This window comes from Anser cygnoides, chromosome 27, assembly GCF_040182565.1.
Source record: "Anser cygnoides isolate HZ-2024a breed goose chromosome 27, Taihu_goose_T2T_genome, whole genome shotgun sequence".
Classification (NCBI taxonomy): domain Eukaryota; kingdom Metazoa; phylum Chordata; class Aves; order Anseriformes; family Anatidae; genus Anser; species Anser cygnoides.
This window is the reverse complement of record NC_089899.1, coordinates 1,910,315-1,927,939: the sequence shown is the minus strand read 5'-3', so window position 1 is coordinate 1,927,939 and position 17,625 is coordinate 1,910,315. Positions and strand designations below refer to the sequence as shown.

The 17,625-nt window shown below is 53.4% G+C and overlaps 2 protein-coding genes across 5 annotated transcripts in view; one reads left to right on the top strand and one right to left on the bottom strand.

Moving 5' to 3' along the window:
• Positions 1-17,625, top strand: part of UBA52 (ubiquitin A-52 residue ribosomal protein fusion product 1) — a 147,582-nt gene that overhangs the window by 111,930 nt on the left and 18,027 nt on the right. The window lies entirely within an intron of this gene.
• The window catches only part of ELL (elongation factor for RNA polymerase II), a 50,387-nt gene that overhangs the window by 25,686 nt on the left and 7,076 nt on the right, over positions 1-17,625 (bottom strand). The window contains exon 1 of one of the 4 annotated variants that reach the window (XM_013199673.3): positions 10,215-11,566. The exons of the other annotated variants lie outside the window; for them this stretch is intronic. Within the exon in view, the coding sequence (XP_013055127.1) occupies positions 10,215-10,217 (3 nt within the window). The 5' untranslated portion in view covers positions 10,218-11,566. Of the gene's footprint in view, positions 1-10,214; positions 11,567-17,625 lie in introns of those variants that run through there. 4 annotated transcript variants of the gene reach the window in all.

Sequence of the window (17,625 nt, the reverse complement as noted above, 5' to 3'; positions counted from 1 at the left end):
TTTCTGACAGCGCTCGCTGTGAGAACGCACCAAGCACATTTTTTCCAAGAGAAAGCTGGCAGTTCGATGGGAAAGCAAACTGCGACTTCATTGCAAACCTCTGCTGCTGCGCTGCCCGTTTCAACAATCGGCCTCTTCCTCCACGAGAATTTGCCTGCACTTCACAAAACCATACCCCAGTTAGCTTTGAAACCCCTTAAACGTGCTCGAGACGGAGAAACACCCCTGAGTTCAGGCTTTAGTTCAGGATTTTGGTCCTTCTGCACCGCTGCGCTGTGATTTCACAAGGGTTTTCCAACCCTGGCTCTTATTTGAGGTTTCAGCTACAGGGAAAGGATCCAAGTCACACCAAGATTTCTTTTTTTATCCCCCCCTCCCTTAAATTTCAGAAGAATCGGGGCTGTGTTGGTTTTATTTCCTAAGCCCTGGGAATATCCCAGCAGATGCTGAACAAAACCCTCCTGCGGGCTGGGGCCGTGCCCCGCGGGGCGGAAAAGCACAGTCCTGGGGGTCCCGGGGCGAAGCCCCCCAAAGACAGAAGGCTTTCCCAGTTGCTTGCCATGTCTTTTAGATGTAAACACATTGCCACGTGTATCAGAGATACCTTTTCATGGAAAAAGACACTAAGAAAAGGTTCGTGAGCTCAAAGGGAGCTGCCCCTTCTGCAGTCAGCGGTGGCAGCTCCCAGATCTCCAGCGCCGTCCCGGTGCCACGCAGGATCCCCCTGACATCTGGATGGCAGAAGCGGGCACCCACGTTTAGCAGCACAGGAGTTAACAGCCTGAAAGCCCATTACGTTCATCAGCTCTCGTAAAACCTTCCCCAACGCTCTCAGCCCAGGAGCGAAGAATCTAAGCCACAACACGTCGACGTTAACCAAAAAGAAAAAAAAAAAAAAAAAAATCCCCTAGCAAGAAAAACACTTCTCCCACAAATGAACGAGCTCACGCTAAGACAAAGCCTCCGGAGCCTTTTAAGAGCTCATCCCCTGCAAGCGAAGAGATCCACATCACCCCCTGAATCCTTACGGGATGCTTCTGCCAGCGAGCAAAGGGGGAATGTGCTCGGAGCTGACAGCGCTCGCCTCGCGTTGCAAAGGCAGCTTTACAGGCACGGAGCAACCTTTATAAAGACCCAATAAACAACTTCTTGCTCTTCGTACAGAGATCACTGAATTCCTTGAGTGCCACGACACCGCATACCACAGCGCACTGTTCATGGACAGGCTGGCCAGCTTTTTGTTCCCGGTGTCAGCGTGTGCTGCGCAAGGCGTCCAGAAATCCATACGAGCACACGAGCATGCGAAACATTAAAAAAATCTGGATCGAAAGAAAAAATCCAAGTAGGGATCTTGTACAGCTCGTTAGGGCTGCGTGAAGTCCTGCGATTCATCCTGGAAAATTACTTAAGCGGACTAGAAAGGTAACACGCAGCACATGGCAGTAGGATGACGAGGCAGTAAGAATACACAGGCATGCTCCGCAAATCAGGACAAGCTTTAATTACAGAACTTATAAATCCCCTCATCTACATGCTAAACGCTTTGAAATGAAATGTGCAATCTCAAATTTAAAAACGAGCGTTCGTGCTCGATGGAAAACTTCAGCTTTGCTTTGCCGACCTCCTGAAACCCAGCACTTCATCCTCCTGCACCCTGGGTGCCCAGGGGCTCTGCGGTGTCGCAGCGGGGCCGGCGCTCCCGCACGCACGCAGCCCCCTCCTGCAGGGCAAAAAAGCTCCCAGGGCAAAAGCAAACGCACGCACCCCACCCTAATTAAGGATGTGATTTTAATTTCTTCTATTAGAACTCCCTGAATTTTTGCATGGACACCTTCACCCTGAACAAAACCAAACAGATGAATCACACTGAACCAAACTGAAAGTGGTTCAGCCTTCCCAAACGTTCTCCTGCAGACCAATACCACCGTCACGGGGCTCCTGCTGCCGTTCCCAAATCCCTCCACCACCTTCTGAAGAGTCGCCCAGTTCTTTGGTGATGCGAAGCAGCCAACTCCCTCGGCACAGCCTCCTAAAAGTCATGGCACCATCCACTCAGGAAGAGTACGCTCTCTCCGTATTTCTGTTTTCCCTTCAACGCACACCAGCAGCTGCTCAGACCCCAGCATTCACCAGCTCACGGGGCTCAGCACGTCTTTGGTAAGCCAAGGACCCTGGAGAAATCTCAGTTAGGAGGCAAAACAAGGCAGAGAAATCCACCTGAGCAACCCGGCCACCTGCAAGGGCATTATTCCTCCGCGAGGCTCCCCAGGCACCTAAGAATAGCTACCGGCTGCTGAGCAGGATCAGGACAGAGGCGAGGTGACTGCTCTGAGCAAGAGACGTCGGCCCCGGCCCCGAAGCCGGTCACCAGGCACCAGATGTGCTCCCCTGCAGCTCCAGCAGGGGGTCCAGGGGGACCTAGGGAGGTCCAGGGGGGTCCAGGAACGACCAAGCATGGCTGCTGGGATGCACGGGAGTGGAGAAGAAGTGCCTGCGCTGAGCAAGACCAGCACCTTGCCATGCCACGTGTGCACCGAGAGCGATCCGAGCCCCGAGAAGCACAGCTAGGAGCAGGAACTGTGCCTCTGCTCTGCACTCGCTGTTGTTTCAGCAAAAGGCTTCCTAAGGGGGAGGCGAGCAAATCCTCACCGTGTCCTCGCTGCCTGCAAGCTCCTGCAAGGGGTCTTTAACAAACAAGAGATGCATCAAGCTTCCTCCCATCTTACCGTCAGAGAAAACGCAGCCTCGTGCTTTCCTAAGCTGCCGAGCCCTTCCTGCACCAGCCTTACCCACACCGAAACCTCTCCGGGAACAGCCGAACTGCGACCGCGTGGCCGTACCTCGCCGACATCTACCCGCACTGAAATGATTGCTGTACCGGAGATAACAGCAGCGGTACTCAGCAGAAAGCAGAGGGCTTGCTGAGCGATGGAGTAAATCCTGCTCGCGGACGCGTGCTCACCCCGAGCTGCTGCAACGAGCCCGTCGAGCACGCGGCTGCCTGGGAGCTCGCTGCGATACCTCCGCTCGTAGCAGCCCTTCAAAGGGAGCCTGAAGGGATCCCGGTGATGTTGGCTGACAAGGAACCTTTTTATCCTGTATAAATTCACCTGTTTGCTACCTGGAAAGAGCGCTTGGGTGCTCCTGTACCCAGCGCAGCACCCTGCCGAGCGCCCGCTGTATCCTACAAAGCAGCAAGCCTGCGAACGGCAGCGCCCTGCTCCCAGCAGGAATCCAACCCCACCGAGTCCTCCAGCTACCGAGTTTTCAGAAGTCATGAGATTAAACCAAAAAAATGAACACTCAACCCCAAAGCCCCCCCCGCAGCATTTGTCTTTCATTAGCACGTTGTTCTGCTCGTCATCCTCCAGCGAGCAGAGCTAGCAAGCCCTAACTCAGATTGGTAAAAGCCCGTAAATTCAACACGCTAGCAACTCCTCGCAGTGCAGTACTCCAGATCCGACTCGTGGAAGCATGAGGAAGGAAGAACGAACTAGGAAATGTCAATTAACCCCGCAAAAATTGCATGTGGAACTACCAGAGTGCTTTATAGGGCATGCTCAGACAAAGTTGCCATGAGGTTTTAAACACGCCAAGGGGAAAAGCTGGATGGGCAGTTCCCACCCAGGCACAGAAAAGCAGGGCTTTACAATCCAGCCCATGATTCTGGGAACTGTTCGTGGCCCTACAGATCTCCCAGGGCGGCTCGGGGTACAGGGAAGGCGGGCTGGCCATCCGCCGTGCTCGGGTCAAGCAACCAGCTGGAAACCTCCCCGTTTCTTCAGGGAAACGCACGTAATTAAGGAAAACGTTGTGTCGAGAAGCTCGGTTGTGCATTTACTGGAATTCGTACTGGAGGCAGCGTTATACGGAAAAAATTTGCCTATACTTAGTGCCGGTGTTTGTCTATTGCCTGGGATGCTGGAGAGTCACAGACGCCCAGCAAACACAGGAAATGAAAGCTTGCCCCTATTTGTGTTGGAACAAGGGGATTCTTTGCAGAATTTAAAGCTCCTCGCAAACATTTGAAATTAGTAGCAAGACTACCGGTAAGTACACAGAGCACTGGGCATCAACCGGGCATTTTCAAGCGTCACACGTAGCCGGCCGCGTGAGGTTGCAGCCGCAGCTTGCACCTGAAAAGCCAGCGACAAAAATGAGAAGGAAAAAAAATCCTACATTTCAGACTAGTTCATGCCCCAACCTCCAAGTTCCTCTAGTTCTCTGGTTAGTAGCCGACGGAGGACGTGCTCTGCAGACCTGAGCACAACTCAGCAATTCAGATTGCCACTCGCTTGTTTGTAATACATCGCGCGGACTTTGGGACGTAAGAGAGCAGAACCGAAGCAGATCCACCCGGTGTCTCGGTGCGACAGACTCGCAGGAGACACCGCAGAGCCCCAGAGTTCATTAGAAGGGGCAAGATATAGAAATCCCCGTGGAAATAAATACCTTTGAATATAGCCACAACAACCTGAAGCGCCTGTGCGCGCACAGAGTTTACCGGTGCTCAATTACCAGAGCCGTCCCGGGAGACGCCGCGGAGACAAAAGGCTTCTCCCAAGACATTCCACTTTCTAAGGCTTCTATTTACCTCCTACCAGAAGCAGAGCAGTAAAAAAAAGCCTCCTGAATATTCTTTTTTATGTCCCATCTATTACTTACGGAATTAAAATACTGTCTCTCCCTGCAACGCACCTTCCCCCTGCAATTGAGGCCTCCCGACGATCTCGTTTGAAGCCCAGGACGCTCGCAGGCTGCAGATGGGATCAAGTCTACCGAGACTTGAAAATTACACATCCCATATAATTTTTTTTGACCTAAACTACAAAGCCTCCCAGACCTTTTTATGCTACACACGCCTTGGAGACAAGCTGCTGGTTTTACTATTCAAATACCACGTTCTCTGGGAAAGTCTTGGAAATCCTATGTAAATCCAAAGCTACCGAAGCAGGAGTTAAACTTCGGAGGGGTGTCACCGGCCGCTGTGCCAACGGGGATGCTCCTGGAGGTCTCGGGGTCCCCCTGCTCCTTCTGGAGATGCTCCTGGACGTCTCGGGGTCCCCCTGCTCCTTCTGGAGATGCTCCCGGAGATCTCGGGGTCCCCCTGCTCCTTCTGGAGATGCTCCTGGAGGTCTCGGGGTCCCCCTGCTCCTTCTGGAGATGCTCCCGGAGGTCTCGGGGTCCCCCTGCTCCTTCTGGAGATGCAAATCCCACCATACTCCAGCAGCCTTCGTGCAGGAGTGGTGCAGCACCGATGGGTGCTGGGAGGCGAGGTCCCTGCTCCTCGGGGAGCACCCCCCAAAATCCCCCAACGTCAGCATCTGCTCGCTCCTCTCCTTCCCAAGATTACCCCATTCATTACTTTGAGGAGAGAAGGGTTGTCCAACGATGGAAGTATCGGTCTGCTGGGCACAGCTCCCTGCTCTCCTGCTCCTTCCTCCCCTCTCCAACGTGAAACAGAAGTGCTGGGGGCGAACACTTGAGTTTTTAATAAACATAATCAAAAAAAGGTGCTTTTGCTGAAGGTTTAGGAGTCGGAGACTTACCCATCGCCCCATGAACTGTGTCACGTATATTGCAAGCGATGATTTCCCTAAAATCATTAACGGATGCAGATTATCACTGCAGTATTACAGCGCCTACAAATCCTAGCATGGCGCAGTACAAGCAGCAGCAGCCCGATAAAGATCTTTTATGTCAGTCAAAACGCTAAGCCGTACGTTTTAAAGTTTTAATTGCCAGGCTGCAAAATACAGACTGGCTTCCTCGGCTTTAATTACGTAATTTAAGTGAGCTGGTACAGCACAAATGTCACTTCCTCAGTAGTTTTCCCTAGTTTTCCCTTTTTTTCAGGCTCAAAAGCCACAAGTGCCCCTATAAGACAGAAAAGGAGTTGTATTAAGTGGTGGTTATGACTTGCAGTGGTCGTGGAAACTTGGTAAGGAAGCATCCTCGGCACATCGGCCATCACTGCACTGCCTGACCACGGCACACGCCAGCCCACCTGACATACAGAAAGTTTGGTGAGTAAGACCCATGATTAAGTTAAAAATCTGTAGCCTAATCGAAACGCTTTGTGCCTGCAACGTAAAGCAGAGTCAGTCCCTACATGGACAATAGCTTGGATCAGCAGAGCAGAAAGCAATTAAACTCCTCTGTCATCAAGATGTCACCCCACAGGCACGAGAGCTGAGCTGGCCATGGAGGCTGCTCTCACGCATGCCTGGATCCCCTGATCTCATCTAATCCAGGTTACAAAGATCTCGCTGAACAAATCGCAGCGTGGCTGGGGACGTGGCCCTTAACCGCAGCAGTTTTTTGGGGACTTCAGCCGAAGCAAGCCAGCCCCGCTTCCCCAGGCTGCAGGCAAGGACAAGGCGAAAACCCTCCGCACGTTCCCTGGCTGCACAGCAGCTCCAAACGAGATGCAAGGAAGCTTGCTCTGAAGGGAAGCGAGGTGGCACGGGCAAAGCTCGGTGTGCTGCCTCGACTGCCGCCCGCCTTCCCGTGTCCTGCCCGCCCTCCCAGTCACCTCCCCGGGGCACGAAGCTCCTCCGTGGGACTCGTCTCTGAACCCCTCCGCAGCACCGGTGAACGGCTCTAACACCACTCAGCCCGGCTTTACGCGTAGGGGAGCTGAACTTTATCAATTTTATGCTCGAGCCCAGTGAAAAATCTCTTGTTTCAGCTTGGTAACTTCCAGTCAATCTTTCCAGGCGTGCTTCAAGTGAATCCTCGCTTCCCAGTGCAGGACCGAAGGGTGTTTTTGCTGATCCTGTATTTACAGAAATCAGCTTTTCAGCTCTGAGAGACCAGGGCCCTGTGGCATGAGATGCAATACTCCGATCACCTTTAACACCAGCCAGCAAACACCGTGAAAGGTGGCTTTGGTTATGAGGCTCCAACTCCCCAGTCCTCGGGACAAACCACACGCCGCTCGTGATCACGAAGCCCAGAGGCTCGGCTGGCACGAGGGGCGGTTGTGTTCTGCTTGGAGGAAGAGCCACGCACGTGTGCAACCCAGGCGACGCCTTTCAGGAAGACAATTTAAGAGGCCCAATCGCTTAGAGAAACACAAGCAAAGCTCTTGTTCCACGTTTACCGTGGCCACTGGAAAGCAGGCGACCTCGTTTGGCCGCAGAGGAGCTGGCCAAGGAGACCCCAACGCCCGCAGGGCCGCCTGCATCCCCAAATCCTCACTCCTGAATTTCCACGGCGATGCGAGAGCGGCGACCCGGGAAGCGTCTCCCCAAAGCAGCAATACGGAGCTGTTATGTAAGAAACGTGCACACGTCCGTGATCTGGCCGCTGAAACGGCTGCGAGAAGCCGGCGGAAAACTTTCCTGAATGACTTGTTCCAGCTCAGCAAGCAGCTACACGGGAACAAAGGCAGGGAGTCAACGCAAGCCATCCAGAAAAGCACTCTTAAGTAAACCCTAAATGGACAATTAAGATGCAATGGTCTGTCTCCAAAGAAAATGCGAGCTTTGTTTTTCCAGACAAAGGACCTGGGCCGCGCAGAGAGCCCCGGAGAGCCGAACCTACCTGTCTCCAGAGAGGGGAGAGGTTACTGCAGAGACTGCAAGCGGGGAACAAGCCCTGGGGATGGGCAGGCGCAGCCCAGCTCGTTTTTAAGAGCCACAACGCTTCTGTTCTAAATAATGCTTTAATCCCTGCTTTTTAACAGCCGTCAGCCGCTGGGTCCCACCACCAGGCGCCCAGCGGCACCGCTCGATGCCCCCTCGGGTCCGTGGGGAAAGCGGCGCAGACCCGCGCCGCACCGCGCAGTCCGAGGTCACGGGGAACACGTTATAAGAAAGAGGGAGAGATCAAAGGTGGTTTTGTGACACCGAGCGCCCCGAAATCCCAATTAACTCAGGCACAGCCACCCGTCTCCGGCGCTGCTGGAGGAGCCGGCCTCGTTCAGGGGCTGCCGGCGCATCTCGCAGCGCTCCTCTCGCTCCTTTTTTATCCAGGGCTTCATTTTTTTCCCCCCTTTGCTTTTCCAGGGAGCTAAGGGAGACCTGCTCATTAAGCCTAGCGAGAGGCAATAATCATAAAGCCTCCGCTCTTCACGCCTAACGCCGGGTGCCACGAGAACCTTACAGCATCATTAGCTGTAGCTTAATCACTACAGACTCCCACCAATTTCACTGTTAACAAGACCGGGCTCCTCGGCGAGGTTTCACCGGCAGAAGACCGATGGCCAACTCCCACCGTCTCCAAAGGCTCGCAAATTAAAGGTTTTCAGGCAAAGGGAAGGCTCGCGTCCCAGCGTAGTCCCTGTGTGCAGTACAACTGTTCAAAGCAGTCCGGTAATCAATTAAAAACGTGGCTATTATGCAACAATTACCAAAACACACAATTCCTATTATTTTTTTTAGCTCAATAACCCAGGAGGTCCCTTCCGCTCCGGTAGTTTTGACACAGTGACGGCATCCCTCAGAAAAGAGAAGTTCCGTTTTTTGAGTTATTGGATTTTCTGGGGCCGTTCCTCATCGCAGAAGGGCGTTCCGGACCCCCACCGAAACCGAGAGCCAGGAACTCCCGGAGCTGTGCTGCTGCAATTAGTCAGCACGGCGCTCTTGTACCAAACCTGCCCATTCATTCGATGCCCCCGCCCGCCTCTCCGCCCTCCTCTGCCCAGCCCAGTCCCAAAAGAGGTCCAGCAGCCCCTTCCCCTTCCCGCTAACACCACGAATCAACAAAATCCTGCCCAAAAAGTCACTGTAATTTTTCCAGAAAAGGTATTTCTTCTGTAAGTCGGACTAGAAGGTGAAGCTGGGATGGCAGAAGACAAGTTGGAACAACGCTCCTCAAAGCACCGGCACAAAGATAGTGCTGCGCTGGCAAGTTCGTCGCAAAAAAAAAAATCAGGTACAGAACTAGAAGTGGGTTCCATTGTTTTGTTACTTGCAAGCAATTGAAATAAAGCTTGGGGAAAAGACATTTTTATGGTAAATTAACGCCGCCCCCTCCCAAACCAGTCCTCTTTAAATATAGCAACTCTACAGCCACTGCTTATACCGGAGAAAAAGATGCCTTAAATTTAACAATAAGGCCAGAATTTAACTCAGCTCCGATGGCCTGAAACTCTCTCTTTCTTACCAGGTCTACCTTTCAGCACAGCCAAATGCTAGCAGATACAGCAACCACACTGCAAGTCAAAGACAGGATAGAAAAAGAAAGGCAAATATTGGTATTTCTAAAGTGCAGGCAGAGGAAAACAAACCCTCTTAGATTTGTTTTCGGAACGCGTGGATTTGCTTTGAAACGCCATTTTCAACAAGAAACACCAGTCCACAGAGAAGTTTCCCATTCTGCCTACTTACAGTGGAAATATTAATAAGTTTAATAATTATTAAACCCTCTCTCAACAGAGATTCAGTGGTATGGTTCGGCAGCTGCACACGCTTGCCTTAGCAGACAGTTCACAGAGCCCTTGGCCTGGCGAGGATCCCATTAAGACATCCCTGCTCGAAATTCCCTGGGCGATCACCTCACGCATGCAACACCGCTTGTTTTTTGCGGCAGGATTTTATTGTAGCTATCAGATGAGCTTGTTAAATTGGGAAAGGACTGGAAAAAAAAAATAACGCAACACAACAAACTGGCAGCAGGAAACTGAATCATCCAAAACTCCCAACTCTGCTAAAGGTGAACGGCAGTTCTGTTTTTCCCTAAAGGCTTTACTTAAACACTTCTACGAGCCAAAAACCATTAAGGAGTTTTAGATTCTCTGAGATTAATATTTTAAAAGCCATTCCTCTGGTACAAGACACCTTGAGAGAAGACTTCTGTGCCTCCTCCAGAAGAGGAGGGAGGCCTGGGACTATTCACTAGGTGCTGGCGATGCGGTCACCGCTCAAAGGAGATCAGAAAGTTTCCGAGCATCCTAAGGAAAACCATTTCCATCGTGGAAAATCGCTTGGGTCTATTTTGACAAAGTTGGGTCTGAGATGCACGAAGGCAGCGGTATGTTCGGTCCGATTTCCCCAAAAGGGTCACGGCGACTGCAAAGCATTTCTATTCCTCGCCCCTCGCACGCTCAGTGGCCTTAAATTCGAACCCAACAACCGATAATTTCAATAAACTTGGATGAAAAGATTCAGGGTGAGCCGTTAAATGCAGGAAGGACCGCGAGCGGTTCCCTCCTGGGAGCAGGGAGCTGGCCCATCGGCACAGATGTGCTCAGAGAAGAATATGCTCACCATGGACGTTCACCCGCTCCTGGGGCGGTCGTGCTGCGTCCAAACGCTCCTCTGAGCCGAGACTCTGCACCTTCCTCCTGCCCAACTCCGTCTTCTGAGCTCCGACGAGGGTCAGCAGCTGGAGAGGGGTTGCAACGGCCGGGGGCAACTGCCGCACGTCCGCCTCCCCTACTGCCATGGGAACAGAACCCAGGCGTTTGTCAACAAAGCATCCTCTGCCCCGGCCACCAAACCGGCACCGGCCACGAGAAAGGAGCTCGCGGTGCCTCTTCCTCACCTGCTGCCCTACAAAAGCTGCCTACGGGCAGTCCTTTACCTTTGCCCTTTACCTTTACGGGCATAAAGCGCGCACGTTCCCGCTGCCTTGGCCAGACTGAAGGTGCGGATGGAAAGGCAGCCCCCGTGCCCAGAAGGCTGGCAGAAGTTACACGGTTAAAAGGAAGCTATTCCAATATCGGCTGCATTAAGTCTACGTACTAATAAAAGTCTTGTTTGTTTGTTTTAGCCTCTGAACTACACAAAACACCCCACCATTAGGAGAAAACTGTGCTTTCCCAGAATAAGACGGGCAAGCGTGTCACGAGAGCACGTCTTAACTCCCCCTCGTCCCTATCATAAATAAGACAATTTCCGTAATTGATTAAAACGGCCGAGCTCTTCCACCCGAGGCTAGAGGCCACGCTGTGGAAGCGATGCAGAGGAACTCGGATCCCGATTCAGAGCGGAGCCTTGTTCCATCTGCCCCCCATCAGAGGCTCTCCTCGCATCACCTTACAGGAAGCATTTCACCCCTGGGTCCAAGCTGCTCCGCCTGGGGAGCACAGCTACATTCCCCACCTGGGAGCAGAGACGTTGGATTTACTGGAGCCCGTTCAGGTCTGTAAGCATGGGTGGTGCTGCACGGGCACTTCCACACCAAGGGTCTGCAACCCAGGGACCCTCAGACCCTAGAAAAGGTTCACAGAGAAAGAGGAGACACAGAAAACGAAGAAAGAGGAGCGTACAAGGAACTTACCCTTACCCGATAAGCCAACTTACCCTTCTGGAAAAACTCTGAGACTACGGCTAAGGCAGAGCTTACAAACCACAACCTTTAAGCTATCCTGAAAATTACGAATTCATTTAAATGCCATTTATGCAAGAATGCCAAAGTATTCCAATACTGCTAGCTAGCCCCAAGCCTGCCTAAAAGAAAGGAGTAAGGATCCTCTTACACGACACCAGCGGGTCTCACTGCGCACCGAGGCGCTCTCTCCAGCTCCTCCAAGCACCTTTCCAATAACAGTCCTAGAAAAACGCTGAATGGGTGCAGTCAGCTAGAACTCCCACTTAAAAATAAATATTTTAAATTACCTCCAACATGCCTGCTTTACTGTGTTCTTCGCCAATCTGCGGGTTTCCAGTTACTTCGTTTTTTTTTTTTTTAAGGCTATTTCTCTTTCACCCATCAGGCGAAAAAGCCACCCAGACACAAAGAGGAGCTGGTTAATCGCAGCTAGGAAGCTGCCTGCACAAAAAACACACAGCTCGGGTGAGCTCGTGGAAAAAATCTGTCAGTCTGGCATCTCAGGCACCATCACGAAGGGATAATTCACCACAATTCACCTTTTCAGCCCAAATCAAGGTAACGTGGCTTTTACAGCCAAGATGCGACGGGGAGCAGCTTCACCTGCCCTGCCACGTCGGGCTGCTGGTGCACAGCCAGCTGAGAGGTTTCGTGTGTTAAAGCAAGCGATTAAACCCAGAGCCACGCCGGGTTACAACTTAGAAAACAGGACCGGTGAAATAGCAGAAGCTGACGGTGGTTTCTGACCTAGTTTTCACTGGAGGAGAGTCAAAGGAGCTGGGGAGACCGAGGCGAGGCTGAAGGTGCTGAAATTCCAGCACAGGAGCTTCGGGCTGGCGAACGGGAACACAGCGAGGGCCTTAAAACAGCCCAGCTGCAACGGGGGCTGGCGGGGAGCAAGGACGCCGCGGTTTGGGAGCTTTTGTTTAATGGCAAACGATGTTTGGAGGAAGGAGGAGGGACAGGAGGGCTCGTGCAGGGCGGCAGCGAGGAGCGGGCTCGCTGCAGGACCTCGTGCCGGGGCCGTGGCGCCTCGCCGCACCGGGTCGGGTTGTGGAAGGTGGGCAGGAGCGGTCTGAGAACAGCGCGAGCCGATTCCTGACGGTCTTTTGGTTGCCTGGCTTCTGAGAAGGCGAACTGCGCTGCCAGACACCTGCGCTGCTTTGCATAACGAGAGAAGCATTAAAACCCCCGATGCGAGGGAGGCGAGGAGACATCGGGGTCTCGGCACAGTGATCCCACCTGCGGGTCTCCTCCTGCTCCTCTCCTCGGCTGCCCCGCCAGCCCCACGGCCCCTCCAGGCCTCATTTTAAGGCTCATTAGGGAGCAGGACGTTGCACGGCAGATTTTTAAGCGACCTTTGTACCGAGCGCGGCGTTACCAAGCTGCGAAGCACCTGGAGAAAAGCCGCTTTCGGCGATTAGAAGAGGGACGCTGCGGCTGTTTGCGTTCGGCACAGAAAACCCACCTGTCAGGAAAGCGAGCCATAAAAAGAAAAAAAAAAATAAAAGGAGCAATTCTCTGCGAAGGGCAGCTGTGACGGCAGCGGCGCTGTTAGCCACTCTCAGCGCCGCACTTATCGCGCAAGGCAAACAGGAGTGACGATCAGTTAATGAACAACACGGCCCTAAGGCTGGATCGGAAAGAGCGTTTTCTCCCCTGCAATCTTTTAATGAAAACCCAGCAATTCCTGCCCACCGCATTTGCTTACGAAAGCCCCATTTATTTTCGGCCCTGTGAAGACGCGGCGGCTGATTCACTTGCCGATGTGCTCATAGGACGGCTTAAAGGAGCTGCTGAAACATCAGGGCGATCCGATCCTTATCTTCCACGCAGCTTTACTACTTTTCTTGCAAGAGAAAAATATAGAAAGGCAATTTAGAGATCAGATTGACTAACTCGTTCAACCATCCCGGGACAAATCTCACCTAACGCGCACGCTGCTGAGCCTAGGAAAACAAGCCTGGACCAGTTTTCGCCGTGTGCCCAACTCTGTCCTCTTGACACTGAGAGCGTAATTACCAGGCTGCCGAAGCTCTACTTAAGACGCTCTTCAGTCGTTCCTCACCAAGGCAGAGCCAGCCCTGCTAAGCTGGAGTCAGCAGAGCCGGGATCCTAAAAGGATCCAAGAGAAACCCCACCAGCAACGCCCCGTGAGCCCCTTAAAAGCTGAAGCTTTTTGCTCTCGGGTCTCGGGGGCACCCAACCAGAGGTGCCCCGATGCTGGCTGCGACTCCGGGAACACGAGCGTCAGGATCCAGCGCTGGCACCACGGCACTGCTGCGATTTCCTACCACCTCCCTACCTTCACGGGACAATAATCGATACAGTCAGCCCAAACGCCAGCTTTCCCATCGCATAGGGAACCTGCCGACGGAGAAAATCCAGCTGAAAGCACTAAACGAACCAGCCACGGGGTTTTCTGTCGCGCCGTGACCTCTGCGCTACGTACCGTCCCCTCGCACGTCACTGCCAGCACCTCCTGGCCAACGCCACCCTTTGGGGTGCTGGCTCCGTCCCAGCAGCTGCCCGGAGCAGCCGGCGCTGAGTTAAACGAGGTGCTCCCTTCCCCTCGGCAGGCAGCCGGCGAGAAGCAACAGGCCCCGCACTGTTCCAGCCACGGCTTTATTTGCACTGCCAGGCCGGCCGGCAACAAACCCGCTCCAAAAATAAAGTAACAAACAGGAGAAGAAAGAACGCACTCTTCTAAACTGGCGAAAATCTACCCCTAAAAAAAAAAAAAAAAGAAGTCAGATGTTTCTCCGCTCCCCGCAAGGACACCTGTGAAAGTTCAGGTTACAACACACGCCAAAAATGAACACGAAAATGTTTCAGATAAGAGGAATAAAAACATACCACCTCTGCCGGCCACAGAGCTGCAGGAAGGCTCCCGGGTGCAAGGCCAAACGCCCCGAGAGATTTCAGGCACGAGGACAGAGAATCTCTTTGGCCTGACGGAGGGAGCCCGGGTGGTTCATTTAATTCCTGCATGCGGTGCGGCCGCTGAGCCGGCACTTAATTGTCTGCCCAGAATTTTGGGGCTAAATATAACAATCCGCCCAAGCTCCAGGTAGCTGAAGCGTTTTGCTTTCTTCTGAGGTTCGAATAAAAGCGTGCTCCTCCCTGCCGTAAATTTAGCCTTAATGATGAATAAAAGGCCTTTATGTTGTGTTAACTGGCCTTAATTGTACGAGAGAGAGCTCCGACCTGCAGGCAGCACCTACACGAGATAGAAGTGAGATAAATGCCCAGTGAGATAAACGTGAGATAAAGGAAGGGTCGCAGAGCCACGCAGGGCACTCCAACACCAAACCCTCGGCGTAGCCGGGCTGTTCCCTGCTGCCAGGTTAGGAAACCCAGCCAGAAAGTGTCGCGGGTGGCAGCGCAGCAATTGCCGCTGTGCCGTTTTGGCGGATTACGAGCAAAGTCCTCGTTACGTCCCCAAACGATTTCCACATCAAGCGCTGGAAAAAAGTTTGCGAGTGGTTGCAACCGAAGCGCGTATCTCAGGCGGGCCCAAGAAATCCCACTGACTTTCACACAGCGTACGAACGATTTACTTTATCCGTTGTCTTCTCCCTCCCCCTTTCCCAAATTAAACTAAAAGCTGCCTCTGGAGCGGAGCTGCGTGCTCCGGGACCCTCGGCCTGCTCCCAGACTCCGGGCTGGGAGAACTGGGTTAGTTTGGGTTTGGTTTTACCCTACGACGGCTCGCATTGTAATTTTCCTCCTCCTTCAGAAAGCCACACTGCTGGGAACACAGACGAGCACCGGTGGCCATTCGTTACCCATGTCCAAACTGGCCCAGCTCCGAGGGGCCTTGAATGGGAAGGATCCTCCTCTTCATCAGCGTCAGGGCGCACGGACCCACTGCAACGCGGAAGGCATCTTGGAAAAAAATTGTTGGTTTTTTTTTTTTTTTTGCATTTTGGATTTAAAAAATTGCTTTCTTTTTGCATGTTGGAAAAAAATTTTTGCTTTTCTTTGCATTTTGGAAAAAAATTTTTGCTTTTCTTTGCATTTTGGAAGAAAAATTTTGCTTTTCTTTGCATTTTGGAAGAAAAATTTTTGCTTTTCTTTGCATTTTGGAAAAAAATTTTTGCTTTTCTTTGCATTTTGGAAAAAAATTTTTGCTTTTCTTTGCATTTTGGAAAAAAATTTTTGCTTTTTTTCTTTGCCTGCAAAGAAAAGAGAAGTACCAGCTACTTCCCCAGCGACCCCCTAAGGCCGCAGATAACCGAGGTCCTTTTTATTACCGAGCACCTTCCGTGTGAGAACGGAGCAGGACGTGGGACCACCCGGCTGCGGCTGCCCCCACGAGCGCCGCGGAGCTCCTTCCCGAAGCGAGCGGCCGGCCGAGCTCCTACGCGCGTCTTAAGGGATTATTTCTGGGAGTACAAGAGGTTCTTAATTCCGCGGGGAGGTCACGATTCGGGCTTCGCCGGCTCCGGCAGCCGAGCGCGGTGGAAGCGCGGCCAGGTGCCGTCAGCGTTTCCCCGAGCGATCTGAGCGAAGTGGGGACGCAGGAGCCGAGGGTTCAAAGAGCTGCGGGGCCCCGGCTGTCGTCAGCAGCGCGTGCATCAGAGGCCGCCGAAGGAAACGCGGCCGCCCCGTGACTCGCGGCGCCCCACGCTCTGACCCGCGTGAACTTCTTCCCGGCTCCTCTCGCTCTGAATCACGCCTTTTTTACGCGCCGGGTTCGGGCCCGCGTGCCGCAGCCCCACGAGCCAGGGAGGCGCTGAGTCGCGGCGACCCGCCGGGGCCCGGCCACACCACACCTCCGGCAAGCGGCGGACGCCCAGGGAACGACTTCAAAGGCGCAGACCTTAAGCTCTGGCCGCGAGCGAGGGCAGCTCCCTCCCCAAGCCTCCCGCGGCGAGGTGAGCCCAGCGCGGCCGCCCGCCTCGGAAGGCTCCCAGCGCACAATTTCCGCTTGCCCAAGCTCAGGCAGGGCGGAAAAATTTGCCTCCTCGCCACCCCGCCCGTGCAGGGCTGTGAAAAATAGCCGCTCCGTCCTGGGTCTGCAAGGGGAGGAGGGATTTACGGCACCGTTTGCACAGAGCTCGGGCCCCTGGAAGAGGTAAAGCCGGGCTCGGGCACGCGGCTGGCTGCCCCGGCACCGGGGGAACGGGAGCAGAGCCGCCGCCGCCGCGCGGGCAGGGGTGCGTGGAGGAGTTGAACCACAACCTTTATCCTTTGCATACCACACGGCCAATTTTTCTCGTTATTCAGATGCACTCAGGCCTTTTAAATCTCACGGCGGCAAGCTGCACAAGTTAATGACGAGCGGCGAACGTTATTTCCTTCCACCCGTTTATCCACGGCCCCGTCTACCAGGAGGTCTGGACTCGTTTTCGGTATCGAGCCCAGCCTCGGCGCACCTCTCTGCCCAAGTCTTCCTTTTGCAGTTCCCGAAGCCTGTCCCACCTGCTGGCCACAGGGAGGCCAACGTACTCTAGGTCCAAGTTGTTATCGACTTCTTCAAGCCTTGGAGGAACTCTCAGACTTACTGGACACGGCCCCGTGCTTCTCTCTGAAGGCAGAGCCAGTCGTGTCCAGCCCTGAACATCCCCAGGTGCAAGAAAGCTTCCAGCTCCACATCAAGCACGGTAGCTACGGGCCATTAAAAGGCTGCTTCGCCCTCAACCAACCCTCTTTCCTGGGTGGATTAGCAGCTCTTTGATTTCCAACATGGGCATTCGTTGGGTTTTCCTGGCCCGGACTCCCCACACCCAGAGCCGACCTTTTTCACAGCACGTTTCTCCCCGCGCGAGGGCGAAGGAGAAGAGATTTGTCCCCCGCCATCTGCGTTTCCTTGCCCTTGGTGTGCTGTCACCGAACGGCAGAGCCCAGCTCATCCACGCTGGGATTGTCCCAGGGGAGAAAAATTCCCCCGTTCCCTTCTTTTTGGGGACTGCGGGAGACAGGAACACAGCCCGCCTGACTTGCTCGTGGAAACAGGGAGCCAAGAACAACTGCAGTCAGCGCCGGAGCTGGAAAGGTACAACAAAACTCACCCAAACATAAAGTCTAGACACTGAAATGTGGAAATATGATTCAAACAACCACAACTGGCACGCAACGGATCGATCGCAGCCCATCGCAGAACGGGCCCTCAGTGAGTAAGAGCACAGACCAGAGATTAAATTAACGTCTTCCACTTTGGTTTTAGAAAAATATGGATCCTCTGGGCATCACGACACGGAGCGAGCTAGCGTTTCTTCCATCCTGCTGGGCTGTTTGCTGGGCTTTTGAGTAACGCGCCTGCCCTTGCTAAATAACGGCAATTAGCTGAACGTGCCCTCCCAGCACCGGGCCTACACGAAGCAAACCGCTGCGCCAGGT